The 17,073-nt window shown below is 39.5% G+C and overlaps 2 protein-coding genes across 2 annotated transcripts; both read right to left on the minus strand.

Moving 5' to 3' along the window:
• Positions 1-4,495: 4,495 nt before the first annotated feature.
• Positions 4,496-5,425, minus strand: LOC117750738 (olfactory receptor 142-like). Its single transcript, XM_034562065.1, has one exon. It carries the CDS (start codon positions 5,423-5,425, stop codon positions 4,496-4,498), a length of 930 nt encoding a protein of 309 aa, XP_034417956.1.
• Positions 5,426-11,971: 6,546 nt separating this feature from the next.
• Positions 11,972-13,251, minus strand: LOC117750637 (olfactory receptor 11H6-like; the record flags this gene model as incomplete). Its single annotated transcript, XM_034561909.1, has 2 exons — positions 11,972-12,875; positions 13,223-13,251. Coding segments are annotated over 2 exons (933 nt in total), but the record flags the coding sequence as incomplete, so codon positions are not given.
• Between the last annotated feature and the right edge of the window lie 3,822 nt (positions 13,252-17,073).

The following is a 17,073-nucleotide window of genomic DNA, read 5'->3' on the forward strand; positions in this document are numbered from 1 at the left end:
AATAGGGGGCAGAGTATACAATTGGATTAAATACTTTTTAGAGTTATCAAGTCAGAATTGGGAAAGAATTATCGAGAAGATACCCGGTGGAGAATGGTACACCTCAGGGTAGTGTAATTAGTCTAATACTCCATCACGAAACATTATGTGTTCCTTGTTTTTTTTTTATTAGGGTCGGAGCGACTGACAAAGTCAGTCCGAGAGGACCCTATTGAAATTGCTAGGATTCTTATTATTATTCCGCTTTTTATTTTTGGAAATTGAGAGCATTTTTGGGGTACTTATCAGGCTGGAAAAGTAATTGATTGAGTTGATTTTTGCTTCACTTTTTTTTTTTTACCTTTTAATTTACATGATGTGGTTTAGACTTCAGTAGAGACACATGAGTCATGTATATGTTCACATTCTCAAAGTGCCACCTACTGGCCAAAACAAATAAGCCTAAAATGCATCAGATTCACATCTAATTTACACAACGTGGTCTACACTTCACGTAGAGACACATGATGCATGTATATGTTCACATTCTCATTGCGCCACCTACTGGCTCAACTGGACTTGCTCAAATCTGCCCCAAACTTGCCGTGTTTGTAACAAGTCACGGCTTGAGGATATCGACAAGCTTATTTTCACTCAGTCGAAGCGCCACCGACTGGCGGAAGAAAATCAGCGTTACGTGACAAACAGTAAAACGTCCGACTGGCGGCCCTGCGTCCTCGGCCGAGCGCCGGTGCCCCCGACAGGCGCATATGAACGAGGACCCGTTCATCGCTGCTCGCAGCTTTCATTTTTTTTAATCTTTATTATCAAATTCACATAATATACATTCTTATGTCATACAAATAAATACATACACACATACACTTAGCTGCTTCCCTCTTCCTAGTCAGCCAAAACATGGAAACAGTATTTACTAAACAAAAACAAACTTACAAAGTTTTACAGTTTCCAGAAAGGGGGCTCCTTTACCCTGAAGGCACCCCCTTCCCAGAGGTATATTCTTCCTCCCTTATCCATTTCCAAATACACAGTCCCCTGGCAAAACACACATCACCCACAGACACCTCTTTTGACCATTCTCCGCCTCTCGACACCAGTCAAACATACAAACGAAAACCAATTAAACAAAAACAGACTTACAAAAATATACATTTCATTCCCATCTGTTTTTCTCTCCAACTCATCAACATGACCCCAACCCCTCACACATACCTCTGCAAGCATCCAGAACTCCATATACTTGTTCACATTATTCAAACCCATCATATACCCTCATCACCATTCCACCAAACCCATACATTCCATACTAAAAAAAAAAAAACAGCATTGCCAGTTCCTTGTGGTGACTCTATGTCCGGGTGGTGATTTTGCACAATTAAGTGCAAAATCAAACGAAAAGAGCTTACTCCGGGCTGTAGCGCAGAAAGATGGTCTTATGCATGGGGATTCAAGTTTAAAACAATCTGGTTTACTAAAAAGAGTAGATACTCAGATGTATGTACTAACGATTGAACAAGTTTCTAGGTGTGTGGTTCGATGAACATTTTACATGGAATGAGCAGATTCAGAGGATAGTTATGAAATATAAAAATATTTTAAATGTCTTACAGTGTCAGAATGGGGAGCCAGCAAGCCTGCAATGAAAAATATTTATATCGCTCTGATGACATCAGTGTTTAACTGGTTGTGTCCTGTGTTTGCTCTTCAGGTGGAGGTGGGTGAGATGCCGCTGCATTTGAGGCGTAAGGAATTAACATTGAGCTATTGGGCCAATCTGCAAAGACATTCTGGAGACAAGCATCCAACCACAATGGTACTTCTGCCATGTTGGGAAAGTGAAAGGACCAAACAGGACTGCTTTGCATGGAGCAGTGGAAAACTCGCAAGAGATATAATGCATTTGAATCAAATAACATTCACTTCTACAGTACCGATATCGGTACCACCAGGTTCAGATCAGAAAGGTCATCATTTGTTCAGATTCCAGTTCAGCATTATTATCAATACAATCATTCGCATCTCATAGCAGGCAGGATTTAATCAATGAAATATACAAAACACTACTCCAACTTAATCATTTTGGTGCGGGCACATAGAGGGGTAAGGGGAAATGAAGCGCCAGACAAATTAGCAAAGCAAGCATTGGAATGTCAGAACAAGACTGACATTGTATTCAGCAAAGCAGAAACTAAATCATTAAGAAATGGGTAAGTAGGAGGCGCAGGAAGACATCTTAATGCTATTCAGAAGGAAGTTGGCAAAGGGGAGGAAGCACGACAGAAGAAACTATATTAACCAGACTGACACAAGGCTGAACAAAACCATGCAACTTAATAAATAAACACCCAACAGGATTATGTGAGCACTGCAATATAGTAGAAACTGTAGAACATATCATTTGCCATTGCCAGAAATTCACAATTGAGAGAGACAGAATGAAGAGGAAGCTAGCAGTAGAGGAAATACAATTAAAAGATGCATTAACCTTGAGGGCAGGAAAGGTACTGCAATATTTGAAAGAAACAGGATTGAGTGGAAGGATATAGGTTAGTTTTTTTAAAGGGAACTAGGTAACTCATGTGGTGGCGGTAATGCACCTTTTGTTGGACGCCATCCGCCATAAAGCATAAAAAGAAGATTATTTCAGTGTTAGTGTGACTCCCGACCACTCTTAGTCTTTTACGACAGAAAGTATCTTTTGTGATTTGCTTCATCTTGCCGTTGTACTAATTTCTGTTCCTCGTGCCCAGGATTCCGGTACTGACCCTGCAGCCCAGCCACCGCCGCTCACACCACCACATCTCCCTACCTGCATTCGATTCCTGCCCTACAAATCACTAGCAGTCTTCCAAATAAAACCATTCCTACACGTACCCTTCCGCCTCATTGTCCGCTCTTGGGCCTTGCCGAAACCAAACCGTAACAGATTTAAGCTTAAACATTAATGCTCTAGCTTCAGCCTTAAAGAACCATGCAGACGGACAGTTTATTAGCTTCTTCATACAGGTTCCACATACAGCTTTCACTCAGGTTTGCAGGTTATGCCATAATCCTCCGACACACGTACAAATTATCAATCAGTCATCAAGGGGTGAGATTAGCTCATTTTTTGAGTTAATCAGGAAAGCTGATAATTTTCCAGAGCTGAGCAATGCAGATTGGCTTTGTGATTTTGCTTTGGACATACTGACACACATGAATGATCTGAACATGAAGCTACATGGGAAAGATCAATTTGTGCATGAAATGTACACAAATGTGAGAGCCTTCAAAGCCAAGTTGAATTTATTCTGAAGACAAATTTCTAATAAATCATTGGCTCATTTCCCCACACTAGCGACACTGAAAGAGGCCCCTCAACATGTGAAGAAATACGGCAAATCACTGGACGACCTGCACGGAGAATTCTGCCGTTGGTTCTCTGATTTTGAAAATATTGACAACTGACTTCTATCACGTCTGTCACAAGGTGTGGAAAGGCAAAAGCTCAGGTGCAGAGGAAGTAGGCAGGAGTCCAGGTAACGTGAAACAAAAAACTTTTTTTACTAAGAAAAAGGTAAAGCACCCCTAAAACAGACTGGGATCCAAACCCATGCCCCTCTTGCTTTGAGGTGACACTGCTAGCCACTACACCACCACTACACCACCGTCATATATCAGATGATTATATATGTTTTGTAAAGTAGACAATTAAATCAGCTGCTACTTTTAATTGTGCTGAGATTAAGTAATGCAAATGAAAACATTAATTTCAACATGGAAAAATGACCAACATAAGTGGGTCAAAAGCTTAACATTTCACACAAAAAAGCAGCTTAGATTTGAAAGGTTCCTTTATTGTTCCACTCATTAGGACATGAGTTTTAGTGAAGACATTATATATTTAAGAACTGTCAAACAGCTAAGTAACCATCCAAAATGCATTTAATGTAAAGTGCAAATATATTAAATACAAACAGATATCTGATTTTACAAGGATCATCAGATATGCACACAAATAATAGAAAACTATACATTTAACCACTAGCTATCAGCAGATAATGTACTGTGTGTTATCATGCAGCCCAAGTAAGGTACAGGTTACTCCTCTGCCTTTGGCCTTCATGTCATGTACATCTTTTTTTTGTTCAAGATAGCAAGTTCACCTGTGTCTTGTTTGAAAGGCTGAATATTATAATCTGTCTACTTTAATATATCTGTCTTTTGACATTTATATCTATACAGTCTCAAAAGCAAAACCACTGTGTGCTTAAAATATGATAAGTTTCAGGTTATATGTTTATATTAATTTCACTCACTGCAATGACACTTGAAGGCAAGTGAACATCCCAAAAGCTTCCAATGCAAAGCAAAATATATTTAAGGCAAACAAATTTCATTTACAAGCATCATCTCAGACAAATCTGTAAATATAACTAGACCATTTTCTAAAGGCAGAACATATACAAATGCAAAAATAAGTAAGTTCATTATTACATGCTTTTGAGTTATCTCATCATTTCATTTTAAAAGTAATACCACCTAGAATTCTGTTGCGAATTAAGGTCAATTTGAAACCATAAACGAGAGGATTCATAATGGGAGGTATGATGAGAAGTTCTATTGAAATAACATTTTGAATGGTTGGAGGGAGCTTTGAACCAAACCGCATATTAAAGACATCAAAATGTACAGTCACAAGAAAAATGAGCAAGGAGGCTAAATGTGGCACACATGTCTGCATGAACTTTGCTCTGTTTTCTAAAGAATTGACACAAGTTTTGAGGACATAGACATAGGACCAAACTATGAATAAACCATGAAAAAAGTAAATAATTATTGTAATGTGTGAAACTATGTTGTTGACAATAGTGTCCGCTGGGAAACAAGCAAGTTTCACAATAACCCAATTCATACAAAAAAGTTTGTCAATATATGGGCTGCATAGCTCTAATCTGGATGTAACAATACTATTTATGGAGGAAATGCAAAAAGGTGTTAACCAGAAAAAAACGAGTAAGAGTAACACTCTCTGCTTTGACATAATAGAGTGATACTCCAGGGGTCGACATATAGCCACATATCTGTCATATGACATGACTGAAAGAATAGACAGATCACTGCAGATAAATGATAGCATCACAAAAGCCTGAACAAGGCATCCAGAATAAGAGATTACATGAACCGGAGACAGCAGATCCCAGAGAATCTTGGGGTAGAAACCTGTTGTCCCATAAAGTCCATTCATGCAGAAAGTGCACAATAGAATATACATTGGTTCATGCATGTTCTTATCAAAGATAATGGTCACAACGAGAATAACATTTACCAGCACAATGAAACAGTAACACAGTAAAGTGAGAGAGAAGAGAACAACTCTGTAATCCATTGTTTCATTTAAACCTGAAAGAAAAAACAACCTTACATGAGAAACATTTTGCATCATGATTAGAAAATATCTTTTAGCCCTGTGTTATGCACATCCATCCGAACCCAGTGTTTGCTCCCTCATCTTACCGTTATTAATATCTTGTCTTACTACAGCCACACACGCTTTGGGAATTCAAACCAGCCAATCAATGTTCGGAAATAGGTTTCCTCCTTGTTTTAGCGTTCTGCAATCTACTGTGTGAGCAATGCATAAAACCTAAAGGAACATTGCAGTTTTAATTATTTTTTGTCGTTGAAATATTCATAATTAATAAAGTTAATCTGGAGTTCGGATGGTGGGTTCCTCAGGTTTTAGCATTCACAATAAAAACAAGACATCGAGTGAGGCACTTAAGTGTCCACTTGTTTTGTTGCTTGATGTTGCTGGGTCCAAACTAGAGTATTGCAAAGGCCTAAAAACAAGACCAGAATTTGACTGGACTTTCATACCCGACTAAATCTGCTTGAGTTTTAGACCTGAACCTTGAGATTAAGGTTGTATTTTTGTGACCTTTCACAATCAAAATACAGTCTCAAAATGTCATTGAAATTTAGTGGACAGTGATGATAGCATGGAAATTAGCCACGGTATTGGGAGAAAGGGGGAGAAAAGAGATGTTAAATTTCGCTCGACAAGCACAAAGAAAATCAGGAGTAGTAGGGAAAGTGGTGGAGGACTGGAGCGTCCAGACGGTTTGGAGTTTAAAATTATTCTGAGGTTTGGAGAAGAGAGAGAGGTTTCTGCCACGAGCCCAGTGAAACTAACCACGGTATTGAAAAATCAGATTGGAGATATTCTCATGGCGAAGGTTTTGAGGGATGGAAATTTCTTGATTTTATATAGAAATGAAGAGCAAAAATAACGAGCGGCCAGGATTAAAGAAATAGGGAGGTTTAAAGTAGTGAGCACAAGCAGTATCCAAAAAGGAAATAAGCGGAGTAAGGAAGTGATTTGGGAGGTGCAAATTTGAGTCACGATGGAAGAAATTAAAGCAAACCTGCCAAAGCTTTGCTTTAATTTTGGTGTCTGACTACCCGAGATGCCTTAGAGGGAGTGCATGGACAGTTGTCTGCCACCTCTCTAATGACTTATCATTTAATGACCTTTATTTCAAATAACACAGCCCCAGATGGATCTTTCACGTAGGCCTTAGACGGTCTGAGAGCAATGTCCCATGAATTGGCAGACACCCCCCTGAACAATTGGCTAGGAACAGGAGCTCTGTGTGCAAACTGGAAACAATGCTGGCAAACCCATACATTCCATACTAAAAAAAACAAAACAGCATTGCCAGTTCCTTGTGGTGACTCTATGTCCGGGTGGTGATTTTGCACAATTAAGTGCAAAATCAAACGAAAAGAGCTTACTCCGGTCAGTAGCGCAGAAAGATGGTCTTATGCATGGGGATTCAAGTTTAAAACAATCTGGTTTACTAAAAATAGTAGATACTCAGATGTATGTACTAACGATTGAACAAGTTTCTAGGTGTGTGGTTCGATGATCATTTTACATGGAATGAGCAGATTCAGAGGATAGTTATGAAATATAAAAATATTTTAAATGTCTTACAGTGTCAGAATGGGGAGCCAGCAAGCCTGCAATGAAAAATATTTATATCGCTCTGATGACATCAGTGTTTAACTGGTTGTGTATTTGGATCAGTCCTGTGTTTGCTCTTCAGGTGGAGGTGGGTGAGATGCCGCTGCATTTGAGGCGTAAGGAATTAACATTGAGCTATTGGGCCAATCTGCAAAGACATTCTGGAGACAAGCATCCAACCACAATGGTACTTCTGCCATGTTGGGAAAGTGAAAGGGCCAAACAGGACTGCTTTGCATGGAGCAGTGGAAAACTCGCAAGAGATATAATGCATTTGAATCAAATAACATTCACTTCTACAGTACCGATATCGGTACCACCAGGTTCAGATCAGAAAGGTCATCATTTGTTCAGATTCCAGTTCAGCATTATTATCATTACAATCATTCGCATCTCATAGCAGGCAGGATTTAATCAATGAAATATACAAAACACTACTCCAACTTAATCATTTTGGTGCGGGCACATAGAGGGTTAAGGGGAAATGAAGCGCCAGACAAATTAGCAAAGCAAGCATTGGAATGTCAGAACAAGACTGACATTGTATTCAGCAAAGCAGAAACTAAATCATTAAGAAATGGGTAAGTAGGATGCACAGGAAGACATCTTAATGCTATTCAGAAGGAAGTTGGCAAAGGGGAGGAAGCACGACAGAAGAAACTATATTAACCAGACTGACACAAGGCTGAACAAAACCATGCAACTTAATAAATAAACACCCAACAGGATTATGTGAGCACTGCAATATAGTAGAAACTGTAGAACATATCATTTGCCATTGCCAGAAATTCACAATTGAGAGAGACAGAATGAAGAGGAAGCTAGCAGTAGAGGAAATACAATTAAAAGATGCATTAACCTTGAGGGCAGGAAAGGTACTGCAATATTTGAAAGAAACAGGATTGAGTGGAAGGATATAGGTTAGTTTTTTTAAAGGGATAGATAACTAGGTAACTCATGTGGTGGCGGTAATGCACCTTTTGTTGGACGCCATCCGCCATAAAGCATAAAAAGAAGATTATTTCGCCATTTCAGTGTTAGTGTGACTCCCGACCACTCTTAGTCTTTTACGACAGAAAGTATCTTTTGTGATTTGCTTCATCTTGCCGTTGTACTAATTTCTGTTCCTCGTGCCCAGGATTCCGGTACTGACCCTGCAGCCCAGCCACCGCCGCTCACACCACCACATCTCCCTACCTGCATTCGATTCCTGCCCTACAAATCACTAGCAGTCTTCCAAATAAAACCATTCCTACACGTACCCTTCCGCCTCATTGTCCGCTCTTGGGCCTTGCCGAAACCAAACCGTAACAGATTTAAGCTTAAACATTAATGCTCTAGCTTCAGCCTTAAAGAACCATGCAGACGGACAGTTTATTAGCTTCTTCATATAGGTTCCACATACAGCTTTCACTCAGGTTTGCAGGTTATGCCATAATCCTCCGACACACGTACAAATTATCAATCAGTCATCTCAGAGCCTGACAGAGTCGATAAACTACTGGCCCAGTTAGTCCACGATGCATTCATGATCGGTCCACCCATTAACCCACCTTTCACCTATTCTTAATCAGTTCATTCGGCGTAGGTTCTAGGAAATATTCAGGGGAAAAGAGACTTTCATCCCCCCAGGGTCCACCATCACAAGTATCAATAGCATAAGTCCCAGCCCATACTACTCCATGCCGTACATAACAATCGATCCCACCACATCCAACCCTTCAAAGTCCTTCTCACCCAACCCGACTACCAGTACCTTTTTGGTCTCCTTTGGAAGGGTGCATATTATTCTGTTGTGTGTCTTTCAGGTGCCAGAGCTGCCCAGGTAAGTCTGATTGCTTATTCTAAGCACTCTGCCTGATCCTGACAAACGTCCAAAAACCTGTATATCATCCATTTCTTAGAAGGCTTCCTCACTGTTACGCTACCTTCCTCAACCCCAGCACACGGTCTACACACTCTAACTTCAGCATGACAGAAACTGCTGCTGGGCCACTTAAACTATGCCACCCACACCTCCTTCATTACAAATATCCACAACCACATCACACTTGACAAAGCATGCAAAAGGAGCTAAAACTGTGGCACAAGTTATTTTCCTTTTGGAATGGCATCATCTTCTATTATGACGGCAATATCACCAAGCCAGAAGACATCCAGCTAATCATAGATGGAAAGTGGTTCTCAGCCGAAAGTTTGCTCGAATACTCATGACTTACCCCATCTTCCTCGATTTCCAAAATGTATCCTGTAGTCGTAGCAGCCGTCTTTGGGGGCAATAATGGTCCAAAGACCATCGCAATCTATTCAGGCAACAGCGCCGTCGTAGACATCCTTAACAAAGGACGGTCTCATCGGCTCGCTATAATGCAGTTCACGCAGAGGCTCACTTTGGATTTGGCTTAGCACCAGTTGGGTATCTGAGCCTCCCACATCCCAAAACTTGACTGCCAACTCACTATCCCGTTCCTCATACAAGAAATTCAGACTGTGGCCACTAGCCTCCGACCCTGTCGACTGCTGTCCCATGGCTTTCAGTACCCATCTTCAACCAACCCTGACCATATTATTAAGATTCTGGGTCACTGGTTTCCCCCCTGCATACCTTAAATGCATTTGTTCCAATTCTTGGACTATAAGCATCCTGTCCTTGAAGGCTGACGCTGAGCGCATTCAGATGTATTGTTATGGCAACCATAAAAGCCAAGTCTGCCACCATTCCAGCATCTGACAGTTCCTGCGTCAGTTGTCCCTTTTCTGACGGATATTGTCAAATTTCCCTTCTAAGAGAGAAGTATCTCTGCAGTCACCTCCCATTTTTGTGATGTATTACATCTCCATATTCAGCCTGGATGTCAAGCAGGAACTGCTGAAACTTGCAGTGGTATAGGGTTTTAGAGCAAATTAAATAAATTGCCTTGACCACACGTTTTTCTTAACATGATCAAATCTGAGATGTTTAGCACAGAGAACCTGCTGATGAATGATGCAATGAAGTTTATTAGCAATGCTTTCTTCTCTGCTGACAGTGTTACAGATCAGTGTGGATAACCCACTTCATTCACCAGTCATGGCAGGCGCACCATGGGTAATAATCCCACTAACTTTACTCCACGGTAGCTTCATATCATCAACAGATGAGCAAACAGTAAGGATTAAATCTGTTCTTCTCGTTTGGGCTTCAAGGCTTTTAAGGTCAAGCATCTCTTCTGTTATGTTGATGCCAGCGTTAACACCTCTCCCAGTTGTCTCTAATATCTGATGACAGATCTTTGACTCTTCGTTCCACAATGTTATGAGCCAGTCAAACATTTGCAAACTCTGTCTTCTCGAGGCAAATGTATTCTTCTATTTTTATAACAGTCTTTGATAAACGTACCTTCTGTAAAACGTTTGCCATCGTTAGCAATTAATATGGTCGCTTTGTAGCTTGCTTTGGTGAAGTTTTCATTTGATACATTAAAAGACCGTTGCTATGTGGCAAAGTTATCTTGGAGTTGCTTCACTTTTCGAACACGGTTGCTCTCTGATAGCTTGTTGTATACATTCACATTTTATTTCTCATAGTGTCTCTTTACATTTTTTATTCCTTAAACAAGGCAAAATCTCATGACAAATTTGGCAGACAGTTGTTTTGTTTTTCGGTAAAACATCTTTTAATCATCCACCTCTCCTGGAAGCGGTGGCCCTCCTCATCAACTTTCCTCTTTTAACTTGCTGTATTCATGACAGTTGAAGGGTCAGAGCAAATTTCAAAAACCAGACGGTTAAAGAGTGGTACTGCCATAGGGTTATAAGAATTGCATTTGGAATTTGTATGATTTATTCATGTTGTTTGACTGTGGCGGTCCATAAATAATGCATTAATGTATTAATTTTAGAAATAAATAAAGAGAAATATGTCACTATCAATGTTGTGACAACATTATCAAGTTGTACATGTGCCACAATTATGTCACACAAACCTGGGATCTCTGAAAGTTGGAATTTAACAATGTCTTACGAACACAAGGAAGGCGTGTACCTGAAACAATTTTGAAAATGTATACGTGAAAAGATATTTGGGAGTTATGGTTAATATTCAAGATAACATATATAATATAAATATATGCTCATATATGTATTTTGTAAAGTAGACAAATAAGTTGCTACTTTTACTGAAATTAAGTAATGCGAATTTAAAACATCAACATAAATTTCATCATTACTAAATTACCTTTAGTCAGTCGACAAAGCTTAAAATTTAACAAAGAAAAGGCTGCTTAGATTTGAAAGGTAGAAATGCTCTCCTCCTTTCCTTTATTGTCCCACTTATTAGGACATGAGTTCCACCGATGAAATAATACATTTCAAACAGGCAAGTAAATATAAAGAATGCAAAGTGCAAAGATATTTAGTGCAAACCAATATCTGATTGTCAAAGGATCATCATATATGCACACATAATAGAAAACTATACATTTGGCTATCAGCAGATAATGTACTGTGCATGTTATCATGCAGCCCAAGTAAGGTACAGGTTACTCCTCTGCCTTTGGCCTTCATGTCATGTACATCTTTTTTTGTTCAAGACAGGAAGTTCACCTGTGTCATGTTTGAAAGGCTGAATATTATAATCTATATACACATTCTTTCCAATTTGGTATATCTGTCTTTTGACCTTTGTACACTGACACGTTTCCTTAAAATATAATGAAAAGTTACAGGTTATGTATTTACATACATTTAATGACACTTGAAGGCAAGTGAATATTTGAAAAGCTTTCAATGCAAAGGAAAATATATTTAAGGCAAACAATTTCATTTACAAGGATCATCTCAGACACATCTGTAAATTTAACTAGACCATTAGCTAAAGGCAGAACATGTAAATATCCAAAAAGAAGTATGCCATATTCAAAGATCATATTTCAAAGGATACAAAAATTATATGAGAGCATTATTAAATGCCTTTGAGTTTCCTCATTTCATTTTAAAAGTAATAGCCCCTAGAATTCGGTTGCGAATTAAGGTCAATTTGAAACCATAAACGAGAGGATTCATAATGGGAGATATGATGAGAAGTTCTATTGAAATAACATTTTGAATGGTTGGAGGGAGATTTGAACCAAACCGCGTATTAAAGACACCAAAAAGTCTGGTCACAAGAAAAATGAGCAAGGAGGCTAAATGTGGCACACATGTCTGCATGAACTTTGCTCTGTTTTCTAAAGAATTGACACAAGTTTTGAGGACATAGACATAGGACCAAACTATGAATAAACCATGAAATAAGTAAATGATTATTGTAATGAATGAAACTATGTTGTTGACGATAGTCTCAGCTGGGAAACAAGCAAGTTTCACAATAACCCAATTCATACAAAAAAGTCTGTCAATATATGGGCTGCATAGCTCTAATCTAGATGTAAGAATAACATTCATGGCAGTAATGCAAAAAGGTGTTAACCAGGAGAAACAGACTAACAGTAACACTCTCTGCTTTGACATAATAGAGTGATACTCCAGGGGTCGACATATAGCCACATATCTGTCATATGACATGACTGAAAGAATAGACACATCACAGCAAGCAAATGAGTACATCACTAGAGCCTGAACAAGGCATCCAGAATAAGAGATTACATGAACCGGAGACAGCAGATTCCAGAGAATATTGGGGTAGAAACCTGTTGTCCCATAAAGTCCATTCATGCAGAAAGTGCACAATAGAATATACATTGGTTCATGCATGTTCTTATCCAAGATGATGGTCACAACGAGAGCAACATTTACCAGCACAATGAAACAGTAACACAGTAAAGTGAGAGAGAAGAGAGCAACTCTGTAGTTGATTGTTTCATTTAAACCTGAAAGAAAAAACAACCTTACATGAGAAACATTTTGCATCATGATTAGAAAATATCTTTCAGCCCTGTGTTATGCACGTCCATCCGAACCCAGTGTTTGCTCCCTCATCTTACCGTTATTAATATCTTGTCTTACTACAGCCACACATGAGCTTTGGGAATTCAAACCAGCCAATCAATGTTCGGAAATAGGTTTCCTCCTTGTTTCAGCGTGCTGCAATCTACTGTGTGAGCAATGCATAAAACCTAAAGGAACATTGCAAATGGAATTCATTTTTGTCGTTGAAATATTCATAATTAATAAAGTTAATCTGGAGTTCGGATGGGCTGCACGGTGGTGTAGTGGCTAGCACTGTCGCCGCACAGCAAGAGGGCTGCGGGTTCGATTCCCGGTTGGAGCGGTCCTTCTGTGTGGAGTTTGCATGTTCTCCCCGTGGCAGCGTGGATTCTCTCCGGGCTCTCCGGCTTCCTCCCACAGTCCAAAGACATGCTGCAGGTTAATTGATCTCTAAATTGCCCATAGGTGTGAATGTGAGAGTGAATGGTTGTATGTCCCTACATGTGCCCTCGATGGACTGGCGGCCTGTCCAGGGTGTCCCCTGCCTTCGCCCTATGTCAGCTGGGATAGGCTCCAGTGCCCCCGTGACCCTAATGAAGATAAGCGGTATTGAAAATGGATGGATGGATGGAGTTCGGATGATGGGTTCCTCAGGTTTTAGCATTCACAATAAAAACACTATTTCGATTGGCAGTCAGGAGATAGAACACGTGCTTATAAATAATAGCTTCGACCATGTATGCATATGCATCTGGAAGACGTCGAGCGAGGCACTTAAGTGTCCACTTGTTTTGTTGCTTGATGTTGCTGTGTCCAAACTAGGGTATTGCAAAGGCCTAAAAACAAGACCAGAATTTGACTGGACTTTCATACCCGACTAAATCTGCTTGAGTTTTAGACCTGAACCTTGAGATTAAGGTTGTATTTTTGTGACCTTTCACAATCAAATTACAGTCTCAAAATGTCATTGAAATTTAGTGGACAGTGATGATAGCATGGAAATTAGCCACGGTATTGGGAGAAAAGGGGAGAAAAGAGATGTTAAATTTGGCTCGACAAGCACAAAGAAAATCAGGAGTAGTGGAGAAAGTGGTGGAGGACTGGAGCGTCCAGACGGTTTGGAGTTTAAAATTATTCTGAGGTTTGGAGAAGAGAGAGAGGTTTCTGCCACGAGCCCAGTGAAACTAACCACGGTATTGAAAAATCAGATTGGAGATATTCTCATGGCGAAGGTTTTGAGGGATGGAAATTTCTTGATTTTATATAGAAATGAAGAGCAAAAAGAACGAGCGGCCAGGATTAAAGAAATAGGGAGGTTTAAAGTAGTGAGCACAAGCAGTATCCAAAAAGGAAATAAGTGGAGTAAGGGAGTGATTTGGGGGGTGCCAATTAGGAGTCACGATGGAAGAAATTAAAGCAAACCTGCCAAAGGTTTGCTTTAATAGCAGACCACAGGAGACAGAATCAGGGTAAGGAGTTTTATTCTGTAAGGCAAGGCAAGGCAAGGCAAGTTTATTTATATAGCACAATTCAGACACAAGGCCACTCAAAGTGCTTTACAGGGGCAAGATTAGAATACATAAAACACATTATAAAACATTTAAAAGCGAATAAAAGAAGCGAATAACAAAAAATGAAAACTCGATTTAAGCAAATAAAAGAAGCGAATAAAATGCAAATTGCAGGTTAAAATGGAAACAAAAAAGTCTTCAGACTCGATTTAAAAGAACTGAGAGTTGTAGCAGATCTCAAGTTCTCTGGGAGTTTGTTCCAGATTGTTGGTGCATAATAACTAAAAGCTGCTTCTCCTTGTTTAGTCCTAACTCTAGGGACTGTAAGTAGACCTGTCCCAGACGACCTAAGGGCTCTGGACGGTTCATAACTTATCAGCATATCAGTAATGTATTTTGGCCCTAAACCATTTAGTGCTTTATAAACCAACATCAGTATTTTGAAATCAATTCTTTGAGTGACTGGAAGCCAGTGTAAAGACCTCAGAACTGGGGTAATGTGATCTACTTTTTTGGTCCTAGTGAGGACTCGAGCAGCAGCGTTCTGAATTAGCTGAAGCTGTCTGATAGATTTTTTTGGAAGGCCAGCAAGGACACTGTTACAGTAGTCAGGTCTACTAAAGATAAATGCATGGACAAGTTGTTTTAAATCTTGCTGAGACATAAGCCCTTTAATTCTTGATATGTTTTTTAGGTGGTAGAAGGCTGATTTATTAATTGATTTTATGTGTTTCTTGAAATTCAAGTCGGAGTCTACAACAACACCAATATTTCTGGCTTGGGGTGTAGTCTCTAACATAATGGATGTAAGCTGTGCGCTGACTTTTAATTGTTCATCTTTGTCACCAAAGACAATTACTTCAGTTTTGTCTTTGTTTAATTGAAGGAAATTTTGGCACATCCAATCATTGATTTGTTCAATGCACTTACTCAGTGCCTGTATCGGACTGTAGTCTCCTGGTGATATGGTTATGTACATTTGTGTGTCGTCTGCATAATTACGGTAGCATAATTTATTCTTATTCATAATCTGAGCTAGTGGGAGCATGTAGATGTTAAATAGAAGAGGGCCAAGAATGGAACCTTGGGGGACCCCGCATTCAATATTTGTCCGCTCAGATGTGAAATTGCCTATTGACACATAGTAGTCTCTATCCTTTAAGTAGGATTCAAACCAGCTTAGTACAGTTCCAGAAAGTCCAACCCAGTTTGCTAGTCGATCTAGTAATATGCGGTGGTCAACTGTGTCAAAGGCGGCACTGAGATCCAGTAAAACTAAGACAGAACTTTTGCCACTGTCTGTGTTTAAATGGATGTCATTGAGGACCTTAACCAGAGCAGTCTCAGTACTGTGGTGTTGTCGAAATCCTGACTGGAAGATATCAAAGCAGTTATTCATTGCTAAGTAGTTATTTAGCTGTTGATAAACAGCTTTTTCAATGATTTTACTTAAAAATGGTAGGTTAGATATGGGCCTATAATTTTTCATGAGTGATGTATCTAGATTGTTCTTTTTTAGGAGTGGCTTGATGACTGCTGTTTTCAGGGCCTGTGGGAATACACCTGTCTGAAGGGACATGTTGACAATTTGTAGAACATCTGAGGCCATACAGCTAAAAACAGTTTTAAAGAAGCCTGTGGGCAGAATGTCAAGGCAACAGGATGAGGAGTTCAGGTGTTGTATAATGTCCTCCAGGTTTTTGTGGTTTATAAGATAAAATTCTATCATTGTATTTGAATTGATTTTAAGAGAGAACACATATGTTGAATTTGTTACTGATGCATTGACAGCTTGTCTAATTTTGTGAATTTTCTCAGTAAAGAAGGAGGCAAATTCATTGCAGGCCCTCGTGGAAAGATGCTCAGACGCTACTGGCACAGGAGGGTTTGTTAACCTGTCGACAGTAGCAAACAGGGCACGTGCATTGTTGTTGTTTTTGGTGATGATGTCAGAAAAGAAAGAATGCCTTGCATTTCTCAGTTCTGAGTTAAACGTGCACAGTTTCTCTTTGAAGATGTCATAATGGACCTGGAGATTTGTTTTTCGCCACCTGCGTTCTGCTTTACGGCACTCTCTTCTTTCTATTCTGACCTGCGGGGCATTTCTCCAAGGAGATCTTTTCTTACCAGAGACAACCTTCATCTTAGTGGGCGCAATAGCATCTATAACACTTGTAAGTTTGCCGTTAAAGTTGTCTAAGAGCTCCTTAACTGAGTTACAGGGGAGGGGTGGTATCGAAGAAAATGCTTGAATGAATGTTTCACTGGTATTTTCTGTAATATACCGCTTTTTGATTACTTTTGATTGATCAATTGTGTGCACAGACATTGTACTCTCAAAATATAAACAGGAATGGTCCGTGAGGGGACCCATATCTGCCACTGTTATGTCTGAAATGTTCATTCCTCTGGAAATGATAAGGTCCAGCGTGTGCCCTTTGTTATGAGTTGGTTTGTCAACATGCTGATTTAGTCCAAAGTTGTCAAGGACACAGCACAGTTCTTTCGCACATCTGTCCTCTGGTTTGTCAGTATGAATATTGAAATCTCCGACGATTAATACACAGTCAAACTCAGTACATATTACAGACAGCAGTTCAGTAAGTTCATCAAAAAAGCTTAAGACATCTTTTTGCATTGTAGAGA

The sequence above is a fragment of the Cyclopterus lumpus genome, chromosome 21 (genome assembly GCF_009769545.1).
Source record: "Cyclopterus lumpus isolate fCycLum1 chromosome 21, fCycLum1.pri, whole genome shotgun sequence".
Classification (NCBI taxonomy): Eukaryota; Metazoa; Chordata; class Actinopteri; order Perciformes; family Cyclopteridae; genus Cyclopterus; species Cyclopterus lumpus.

What these genes read in the sequence shown, in the direction of transcription:
- LOC117750738 (XM_034562065.1), bottom strand. Translation starts at nt 5,425, where the DNA reads ATGATGCAAAATGTTTCTCATGTAAGGTTGTTTTTTCTTTCAGGTTTA.